At 46.6% G+C, this 11,597-nt stretch overlaps 1 protein-coding gene across 1 annotated transcript in view; it reads left to right on the top strand.

Moving 5' to 3' along the window:
• Window positions 1–11,597, top strand: part of MAGI3 (membrane associated guanylate kinase, WW and PDZ domain containing 3) — a 267,634-nt gene that overhangs the window by 191,696 nt on the left and 64,341 nt on the right. Inside the window, exon 13 of the mRNA XM_060231211.1 lies at window positions 9,749–9,840. Coding sequence (XP_060087194.1) covers window positions 9,749–9,840 — 92 coding nt within the window. The remainder of the gene's footprint in view (window positions 1–9,748; window positions 9,841–11,597) is intronic.

The raw sequence follows: 11,597 nt of genomic DNA, 5'->3' as shown, positions 1-11,597 counted from the left end.
GTTTTATATTAACTGTTGCTCTTCTTACCATGGGCAAGGAAGCACAGAATCCTAAGGCCTTCCTTCCTGAGGTACAATCCTAGAGGAAAATATCATCTTTATTGTTAGCCAATATTCAGTTCTTTGAATTAGCTTGCAATTTGCAGCATATTGGAGTTTTATCTTAATTTCTGTAATGCTTGAACAGATAGATCTTCTTTGTGGTCTCTGTGCTTCACACTCATGGGATAGAGCACCTGCGCCGATCCCCAAATCGGTACCTAAAAAGTCCAGGATTTTTTCGCGCTCGGCACCAGTGGGCATGCGCAGGCGTCCCAGTACGCATGCTCACCAGTGCCAGTGCGAGGATCCCACCAGTTCCTTTCTGACCGCTGCGCTGAGAGGATCTCCTTTCATGTCCCCAGTCGGTAAAGTAATTTTGGATTGCTTCTACCTATTGTATATAGCCCGTTTGTTGTTTTCTTAGTTAGTAGTTAGTTGTTAGTTAGTTAGTAAAAAAAAAAAGATTTGTTGTTGGAATTGCCCTTCAGGGCTTAGTTTCCCCCCCCCCCTGTTTTTCCCCTCAGAGGCTTTCTTGAGCGGGTTTTTTCCTTGCGTCTATGGAAAGACGGGGTTTTTTTAAGAGGTGCTCATCCTGCGGGAAGAAGATTGTCTCCCCTGATGGCCATTCCCTCTCTCCTCTGCTTGGGCGAGGGGCATCGTGTGGATTCTTGTTCGCATTGTTTGAGCTTCTCCAAGCAAACGCGCAAGAATCGAGCAGCGAGGCTTTCGGTTGCATTGTTCGAATCAGCACTTTGGCCTCAGAAGATGGCATCGGACCCGTCGGTACCGATGGGAGAGACCACGGCCCCCACAGGTGCATCAGCTGATACATCGCCAGTCAGGACCGAGATGCCTGTTGAGTGCGGGCGTTCCACAAAGCGTCCCTCTGAAGGATCGGTGGACACCCCAGCAAAAAAGCATCGGGATGATTCATCCGTGCCGAAGAAGGCGAAGTCTTAGGAGAAGCGGAAGAAGAGATCATCCCGCACTCCTTCGCCCTCTCATGACACTTCAGCATCGATGGCTGCTCCACCGAGAAAGATCTTGGCATCCCCACATCACAGCCCTTCGGTGTCGAGAGGCAGCGCTTCACAGCAACTCCATCTCTCGGCATCGGAGCATGAGATTAATCTCATCCAGCGATCCCATTCCTCCAGATCGAGGCGGCGCAGTGAGAGTGACTCAGTTTCAGAAGTCAAGGGGTCGGCACTGATAGAGCTGTTGGAGCCGATGGACCAGGCGAGGGATCGAAGGGAATTGGAACCATTGACAGCAGTTCGTCGCTTCCCACCACCACCACCTTGGGATCAGTGCCACTGACCTTCATATTTGTACCCCTATCCGCCATACCAATGGTACCCTCCCTGGGACTTTGCAGAGTGGGACCGGCAATCTGAGGCATCCCAGATGTCGAGACTCTCCCAGCATTCCAGATGCCGCCCTTCGGCATCAATCTCCATCCCGCCTGAGAGGCGCGCTGTAGTGGTGGAGGAGGTCCATTCATGCTCGTCGGTAGCGATTCGATCGCCCATCAGAGAGTCAACACCGATATTCTCAGAACATTCATTACAAAGAGAGTCTTCATTGTCGGACTCCGAGGTCGGTACCGACGATCTGGACAGGGCCCTAGAGCCTTTGCCAGTGTCACATACGGCTGAGGATCTTCCCATCTCACCATCAGAGGATCTGAAGTCATATGGGGACCTGGTGAAGAGGATGGCGACCTCTCTTTCCCTCCCTGTGACACAGCCGCAACCCGTCGTGGATGATAAGATCTTTGACATTATGCAATGGGACACGTCTACGATGGTTGCATTACCTGTGACTAAGGTGATCCTTCAGGCAGTGAAGGAGCCCTGGGCGAAGCCTGCCTCCACTCCGGTGTCATCGAGGAGATTGGACCACATGTACCGTGTCCAAGAGGCTGGGGCAGAATTCCTCTTCTCACATCCGAAGCCAAATTCTGTGGTTGTGTCATCATCCTCAAAGGCTCACAAGATTCATTCTTCCCCACCAGATAAGGAAGAGAAAAAGTTGGATAATGTGAGGAGGAAATTTTACTCTGCAGAGGCTCTGGGAGTAAAGGTATCTATGCCGCATGCATGGCTAGATACCAATACTCAGCATGGGATCAACTCACCCCTCTCCTGTCCTCCCTGAGTGAGGAGAAAAGAGCGGTGGCGAAGAAGCTGCAGAAGGAGGGCATTGCTGTAGCCAAGCAACAATTGGCTGCAGCAAAGCACATGGTGGACGTCTCCGCGAAAACAATTACGTCGGCTGTCTGCCTTCGACGCCACTCCTGGCTGAGGTCAACAGCCCTCCAGCAAGACACCAGGGCCTTCGTGGATGATCTGCCTTTTGAGGGAGAAGGCCTCTTCAGCACTACTACTAACACTGCTCTGCAAGAAATTGATAAGAGCATGAAGACCTCCAGGAACCTGGGTGTCCAGGCTCCCTCCAGAGTTCCCAAATCGAAACAGTGGTACAAGCCCTGGGTTAAGAAACCTTACCAGAAGTTCTCCCCAGAACAACAGTGGCGACCTCGCTCTGCTCATCCGGAGAGCAGGTCCTCATACAGTTGAAACAATAGGAACCGATATGCTTCTCAGACCACCAGCAAGTCCAAGGGCACTCACCCCCAAAAGCAGGGCATTTGACTTTCCCGTAGCACGTGTCACCATCCCCACCCTCTCTTCATCCATCCGCCTCCGCCCTTTCCTACCGGCCTGGGAGTCTATCTCAACAGACAGGTGGGTGCTTTCCATCCTAGCGGAAGGCTACAGAATAGATTTCGCTCAGATTCTGACCCAATCCGTGGTAATCACCACACCCCCTTCCCCACCTCTGCTGGCGGAGGTGAGCAACCTCCTACAGAAACAAGCCATAGAACGGGTCCCGATGGAGGCCAGGACAGGAGGCTTCTACTCTTGCTACTTCCTGGTTCCCAAACGGGATGGGGGTTTGAGACCAATCATGGACCTTTGGAATCTCAACAAGTTTATTCTGTACCAGCAGTTCAGAATGTCCACTCTGCAAACAATCCTGCCCCTCATCAACCAAGGGGACTGGATGGCAACGCTGGACCTCAAAGATGCTTACTTCCACATCAGCATCCATCCTGCGTTCAGACATTTCCTTTGGTTTGCAGTAGGTTCTCAACACTTCCAGTTCAAAGCCCTTCCATTCGGCCTGTCCACTGCACCTCAGGTGTTCACGAAGATGATGAGAGTTGTGGCTGCCCATCTCCGGTTTCAAGGGATAGTTGTCTTTCCATACATTGACGACTGGCTCCTTGTGGCGGAGTCGAAAGAGAGTTTGTCATCCCACATTGCCATCACTCTTTGTCTTCTCGACACCTTGGGTCTGCAGGTCAATTTGGAGAAATCACACCTTACTCCATCGAGGACAGTTCAGTTCATAGGGGCTTTGCTGGATACAAACCTGCATTGTGCGTTCCTGCCTCAGCAGAGAGCGGTGGACATTATCAACCTTGTGCAACTCTTGCAAAGTCGAAAGTGGGGCGCAGCAGCTGCAGTGGATGCTGGGGCTGATGGCGGCGACGACAAGCTGCTACTTTTTGCGAAGCTGAGGATGAGAGGCCTGCAACTCTGGTTTCTTCATCAGTTTTGACCATTGAGAGACTCGCCTCGAAAGCGGTTTGTCATTCCACCTGTGACTCTTCAAACTCTGCAATGGTGGAAGTCAAGGAGCAACATCTGTCAGGGAGCTCCATTTCATCTCCCTGCACCTTCTGTGACTATCACAACAGATGCATCTTTGTGGGGGTGGGGGGCCCACATGGACGGTTTGTGTGTGGGGGGCCCTTGGCCTCTGAAATTGACTCACTGCCACATAAATTATTTAGAACTGCTGGCAGTTCATTTTGCTCTCCGCTCTTTCCGCCCCCTGGTGGTGGGGAAGGTTGTTGCTCTGCTAACGGACAATACCACTGCCCTGTGCTACATCAACAGGCGGGGGGGACAGTCTCTCGACGGCTCTGTGCACTGGCACTGGACCTGTGGTCGGAGTGCCTGGACTATGACATCTTCGTGAAGGCTGCATACCTTCTTGGGGTCCTCAACTTGCATGCAGACTCTCTCAGCAGAGGCGCAGCTTCCCCACATGAGTGGGAACTGCAGTGGCGCTTCCTCCAACCTGTCTTTCAGCTTTGGGGTTATCCTCAGGTGGATGTCTTTGCCATAGCCGAGAACAGGAAGTGTCCTCTGTTTTGTTCCAGAGGGGGTGCGGATCCAGAGTCGTTGGGAGATGGTCTGCTGTTCCCGTGGGAAGGTCGGTTCCTCTGTTTCCGCCTCTGCCTTTGTTGACGAAGGTGGTCAACAAAATCGCAAGAGAGAGACCATGCTGCATCCTGGTGACTCCTTGGTGGCCTCGCCAGAACTGGTTCCCGATCCTGCTCCAATTGGTGAGGGGGGTCTTCTACCAGTTCCGGCAGAACCGGACCTTCTGTCAGCTCAGGGAGGTCATGTACTCCATCACAACGTGCCCCACCTGAAGCTGACGGCGTGGTTTATCGACCCTGTGGGTTTTCTAGGAGAGTCCAGCACGTCTTTCTGAATAGCAGGAATCTTTCCACCCACGCTTCCTATGATAGAAAGTGGCGGAAGTTCCTTCAGTTCTTCGTTGATCCTTCAGTTTCACCCCAAAGGGTGGGAATGTCAGTAATTTTTGAGTTTTTGTTATCCCTGGTGGATGCTTGCCTTGTTTTTTCCTCCATCAAGGTTTATTTGGCAGCAATATCTGCGTTCCATGAACCAGTGGAGGGACATTCTGGTTTTGCACACCCTCATTCTAAGAGGTTTTTGAAGGGTCTGCTTAGGCTTTGTCCCCCATCCAGATCGCCCCCACAGTTGTGGGATTTGACTTTGGTGTAGGACAGACTGACTCGTCATCCCTTTGAGCCGATGACCACGTGTTCGTTACAGCTTCTCTCATGGAAGACTGCGTTTTTGGTAGCCATCACATCAGCATGTCGTGTGGGGGAGCTCACGGCGATGCGTTGTGACTACCCGTAACTTGTTTTTCAGGAAGCTGAAGTTTCGTTAGCGCCTGATATTTCTTTTCTCCCCAAGGTGGTTTCTCAGATCCTCTTCAACCTAGAAGTTTGGTTGCCCACTTTTCATCCTACGCCTTCCTCGGATGAGGAATGTAGGTTGCATGCTTTAGATGTAAAGCGTGCTTTATTGTTTTATTTAAGTCGTTTTATTTAAGAGTTTTCGCAAGGACAAGCAGCTTTTTGTTTCATATGCTGCCCCTAAGTTAGGTTCCAGGATTTCGTCTCAGAGACTGTCAAAATGGCTCACTGTGTTATTTGTTGGCTAAGAAGCCGTAACCTGGGCCTGTTCGCGGCCACTCTACAAGGGCGATGGTGATGTCAGTGGCGTTCCTGAAAGGCGTGTCCCTGACGGATGTTTGCAAGGCTGCCACCTGGTCCTCTCTGCATGCCTTTATGAAGCACTACGCGCTGGACGTGCATGCTCAACAGAGGACTCATTTGGGAACTGCGGTGCTGCAAGCTGTTTCTTCCGGTTGACCGTCTTCCCGCCTCCAGGTATGTCTTGCTTGCTAATCTCCCATGAGTGTGAAGCACAGAGACCACAAAGAAGATAGACAGGTTGCTTACCTGTAACTGTAGATCTTTGAGTGGTCATCTGTGCATTCACACTACCCTCCCTCCTTCCCCACTGCTGACGGTCTCCCTCCAGTTGGGTCTTCCAGCGGTCAGGAAGGAACTGGTGGGATCCTTGCGCTGGCGCCGGTGAGCATGCGTACTGGGACGCCTGTGCATGCCCACTGGTGCTGAGCGCGAAAAAACCCCAGGCTTTTTAGGTGCTGATTCGGGGATCGGCGCAGACGCTCTATCCCATGAGTGTGAATGCACAGATGACCACTCGAAGATCTACAGTTACAGGTAAGCAACCTGTCTTTTCTTAGTACTCTGTAACTAGTACAACTGAGCTGTGGTTTTGTCAGAAAGCCGACTTTTTACTAACAGGAACAGTTGAACTTGTAATATTTCTAGCTGTATTTGCATGTGTTTATTCTGCAGATAGAGAGCCCTGTGGTGCAGAGTGGTAAAACTGCAGTAGTGCAGTCGGAGCCCTCTGCTCACGACCTGAGTTCGATTCTGGCGGAAGCTGGTTCAGGTAGCCGGCTCCAGGTTGATTCAGCTTTCCATCCTTCCGAGGTCGGTAAAATGAGTACCCACCTTGCTGGGAGGAAAGTGTAGATGACTGGGGAAGGCAATGGCAAACCACCCCATAAAAAGTCTGTCGTGAAAACGTTGTGAAAACAAGAGTCAAAAATGACTGGTGCTTACCTTTACCTTTTTATTCTGCAGTTAGGATTGCTGTGCCCCACATGGTTCAATACTGCAAGTTTAACTGTGTTATTTAAAGTTATAGCCCTCAAGCCAGGCCTCAGATTTTTACCATCTGTGATGAGCAATGCAGTTAGAGATTTTTAGCAAATTCATTGATTTGGTTATATTGATTTTTCCATGAGATGGGAAGAGTAGTAGACTTGAAGCCTTAGGTTTTTGTGCAATAACGATTTCAGTCCTAACACTTTCCCCTTCAGTTGTGTTAAGGTCTCTGTGTACGAAATGATGACTAATAAAACGGAAGAAAACCTGCAGTGATGTGAAGGGGGATGAGGAATCCAGCAGCTCCAGCCTGCCTCCTCTGCCCTGCCATCTCCTGTTGACTGCCACTTCCTTATTCCAATTGCCACCCCTCCCTCCCACCACTATGGCAACCCAAAAATGCTGTTTGGAGTCCAAATGTTTAGTTTTTACAGATAAGATTGGGTGTGGGTTCTACCTCAGTTATTCCTTTATGTGGAAGATTTATTTGCCCCCTCACCAGAGAACTTGCCCAAAGTTATTTTTGTTCTTTACAATATCAGCTTGTTTTGCAGAACCATGCATCACAGTTGTGGCTGCTCCACTGTGTGGATTTGGCTATCCATATGGGAGCCTGCACTTTGTTGGAGGCATGTATCCATAAATTATTATTTATTGCTTGGGGATTGGTAGCTGACTTTTATTTTTTATTAGATGGTTGTAGATTTCAGGGTCTCCATAATATTTCCCATAATAATAATTACTAGAATAATCAGATCTTACGACACCTGTTTTAATAAACAGAAAACAAATTATTTAAACCTAAAAGTGTCTTCAGTGCTTGCTTTTTAAAATTTTCTGGATAGCACTTAGGCTTATGAATAAGCACTATGTGTTTGTTGTTAAAATTGTCAGTACAATGTTTAGGTTAAATTCCTATCCAAAATAAGGAGGCCCACTCCTGTTCAGAGTAAATGATGCTGGGCTGGATGGACCCATGTTCTGGTTCATGTTCAAAGGTGAAACTATATGCATAGTTACTTGAAAAGTAACCCAGTTCATATTTACTCTGTTTCAGAGTAAATATGCACATGATCAGGCTGAAACTACCTATCCAGTGGGGTTTTTTTGTAGAAATAAGTAGCAAATTTCAGTTCTTTTTCAAAACCTCTTCGGTTTTGCTAGCTGAAGAGAATAAAAGCAGACGCAAAAGTCCTGTACTGTGCCTTTTCTTTCCTCTGTCTTTAACTGAAAATATATCAGTATAGAAAGGGGAACCTGAAGACAGCTGGAGTGCTTTGAGGCTCAGAACAAAGTTGGGCTGAAAATGAAAATAAAATAGGCTACAGGGCAAAAGTTACTATGCTCTTAAAGGTACAGTGAAGCAAATCCCTTTGCCTTAAAAGGCAGCCACCAGGACTAAAAGGTTAATCACTATTGGGGACCTGGTGATTGAGTTTGGGGAACACTGACTGTAGTTACTTGGGTTACTATATGGTGAAATTGCACAGTCAGGAAAGTGTGGAATCACCTGAATGTAAACATTCTTAAATCCAATAGATTGCAGTAAACAAAACCATAATTTTTATTTAAGCTTATGCATGTTCGCAGCATTAGGGTTGCCAGCACCAGGTTGAGAAATTCCTGGAGATTTTGTGGGTGGAGTATGGGGAGGGTGGGGTTTAGAGTAGGGAGGGACTTCAGTATGGGTATAATGCCATACAGTCCACCTTCCCAAGTGGCCATTGTCTCCCAGGAAACTTGTTGCCTGGAGATCAATTGTAATCTCAGGAGATTTACAGCCAGCCAGCCAGCCAGCAGTGAATAAATTAACTAATACAATGTCACCATTTACAGTTCTCAGTTATTATTTTTCCAACATATAATTATTCAAGAATCGTTTTTACAATTCTGCAAACCATTTATTATTCACATCAGTTCCACAGTCCAAAATGTAAGTTTTTTAACAGTCTCTTAAAGTGCAAGTGCAAATGTCTTCTCTACTTCTACAAAGAGCAAGCAGAAAATCCTTGTGCTGATCCTATATATGCTTGAATAAAGTGCTTGTAAACCAACCTACAGTCCAATATTATGATGATGGCATGGATCATTTTCTTAGCCTCTGAAGATGGGCACTGTCAACCCATGAAGCCATTTCTCAATAACTCTTTTTCTCTGAAAATTAGTGCTTGAGACTCTGCTGTCCATTTTGGAATGATATTGATTTGCATTGTGCCTCATTGAAAAAGAGTTATTGAGAAACAGCTGGAGGTGTAAAATTTCCAGAAGGTTTGAGGCAATTTTTTAAAAATTGGGTTTTAATATCTTTTTGGGAGCTGGGAATGTAGATTTGGAGGGAAACTGAAATATATGTTGTACTAAAATTGTATTAATTGGTGTAATTATGGAATTTATGGAAGCTTTAGATTTCTACAAGCAAATTTATAAATACACTCAGTACTAAAGTTAGAGAAAACTGCAAACTGCTGGACCTTATGCTATCTTAGCACATTTTTTAAATTTCAAAAGAAGGGTTTTTTCCCCCTTGGCTTTCACATTTCCACTCCACTTTTTTCTGAACTCCCCCACACTTATACCTGGAACCAGCCCTGGCACATTTGCTATACAAGCCATAAGACTCCGTAAACAACTAAATGATAAAAACATTTAAATCTTTATGAAATATTTTAATTTACCTTGTTTTATAATTAGAAATTGAAACTGATTTTTTTATGTGTAATTTTATATTGTACCCAGCTCAGTTGTATACCTTGGTTTTTTTTTTCTAATGTCACTTGTTATTTATTTACTTCCTTTCTGGACGAGTCCCTGACCGTATTGACTTGACTTGAACCCTGGCACATCTAGTTATCATTTGATAAAATGTAACTTCAAAAGGTTTTAAAAATATTGTGAAAAATGGGTGAGTTCACACTACACTAAACAATGCATTTTGCAACTGGATTTTTACTATGTAAGAACACCAAAAATCCAGTTGCAAAATGCATTATTTAGTGTAGTGTGAATGCACCCAATAATTTAACATATATAAACTTGACAAAATGAAAGGAGAGATTGCATACAAACAACTGAGTGACACAAGTCTGCAAGTTATTTTTCTGTCTCTTAGGATTCAGACCTTTTCAGAAATCAGTCAGCATTTCTCACTACAAATGTTAATAATTTGCCCCTACTGGTATTATTGCTTGAAAGTATCTGTCTTTTTTCCTTTTCTGAAGAAGAATTTTGATTTTAAATGGAAAAGTGTAGCTGCTTGTGTAAACACAGTGCTTCCCATCTTATCTGCTTGTGTAAACACAGTGCTTCCCATCTTATCTTAATTAGCTCCAAACACAAAGGATTTGGATGTTTTCCTGAGAAAGCAGGAGTCTGGTTTTGGCTTTCGAGTTCTTGGAGGAGATGGACCAGATCAGTCTGTGAGTAAAATTACCTGTTGGTTGCTGCATGTTTGTGCTGTGTTAAACCTTATATTTTCTTTATACTATCTTACTTTATATATACGAGCTAACCAGTTTGTATTGCTGTCAGTGTCTCAGTTGCATAGTATTCAGGGGTCATTTCGTAGAAAAATAGGTGGTGGAGCTCATCCAGGGATTGTTATGCAGCTGCACATACTATTCAATGGACAAGGAGGTAGAACTCTCAGAAAGGTTCAGGACCTGTGCTCCTGTGAGCTCCCACTGAATCTGAGGCCTGATAGTATTCATACCATATAGCTAGAATATTACATTTTTTTCATCTTGTTCCTGATCGCTATTTCTGTAGTGCAAAGACAGTGTGGGGTTGGGGCATGTTCGCAACATTTTAGAATGTGTTACCAACAGGGCCGACTCACCCATTAGGCAAACTAGGCAGTTGCTTAGGGCGCTGGGAGGGTGGGTGCGCCAAATTGGGCTCCCCCCTCCCGGTGCCCCAGGCAAGCACCTAGTTTGCCTCCTCTGCTCGCGTGCCCGCAGCCGCCCATCCTTTCCCGAGCTGCACCTCTCCCACCCCCCATGTCGCACCGAGGCACCCCCTGCCCCCCATCCCATCCTGTTGCCACCCGATGCATGCTCCGTCCCCCCCGGATGCCATGCTGAGGCATCCCCCGCCTCGTTCCTGTCACTGCCCGATGCATGCGCCATCCCACCCATCCCCAGGTGCCGCGCCGAGATGCCCACCCGCCCCCTCCTCCCTTCCCTTCCCATCGCTGCCTGCCCAATGCACGCCATGTCAGGGCTGGCAGGGCCCCAGCGCAGTACTGTGATCGCGTGGGAGGGCAGCGACGGGAAGGGAAGAGAGGAGGAGGGGGTGGGAGGGCATCTCTACGTGGCACCTGGGGGAATGGGATGGAGCGTGCATCGCTGCAATTCAGCGCCATGAGGGGGCTGTGGGGGGGCACCTGCCTAGGGCGCCACACACCTACAGGCCAACGCTGGTTACCAATGCAGATGAAATCTCCATATTTACATTCAGAAGACAATTTTCAAAGGGCTTTCTGCTCATTAATCATGTTGATTTTATTGTCCACCTTAGAAACCCTGATTGGGTAGAAAGGCAGCATAAAAATGATTTTAATAAATAGTTTTGTTTGTGTGGGCTGTTCATTTAGGTATGGACTGTTTTATCTTGATGTATCATCTTGGTTGATATGGGTTTGTGGCATTAACTTTTGTGAGTACATTAACTGTTGTGAGTACATTTGAGGGAGGGACAGTGACACAGTGGTAGAGCATCTGCTTGGGAAGCAGAAGGTCCCAGGTTCAATCCCCGACTTCTCCCAACTAAAAAGGTTTCAGGCAATAGGCATGAAAAACCTCAGCTTGAGATCCTGGAGAGCCGCTGCCAGTCTGAGTAGACAATACTGGCTTTGATGGACCGAGGGTCTGGTTCAGTATAAGGCAGCTTCATATGTTCTTATAAATGTAAGCGTACTTTTGTAAATTGCCATGGGCCATTTACATAAAGGTCATTTGTAATTTTTTTAAAATAATGAATATAACATTTTCTGACTATATTTCTAAGTTTTAGTTTAATTTTGTCTTTACTCATTGGAGAATGTCCTCACTTAAGCACCATTCTTCATTATCTTTTAAGCTTATTAGATCTAACAGAGTTCAGCTCTTAGTAAAAGGGTCAGATGCTAAGATTTGGGTTAATTACTTCATTTACTAAGAGATTGTGTTTGATATCT

Source organism: Heteronotia binoei, chromosome 2 (genome assembly GCF_032191835.1).
Source record: "Heteronotia binoei isolate CCM8104 ecotype False Entrance Well chromosome 2, APGP_CSIRO_Hbin_v1, whole genome shotgun sequence".
Taxonomy (NCBI): Eukaryota; Metazoa; Chordata; class Lepidosauria; order Squamata; family Gekkonidae; genus Heteronotia; species Heteronotia binoei.
Note: the sequence above shows the minus strand (reverse complement) of the source record. Positions and strands in the feature narration are given on the sequence as shown.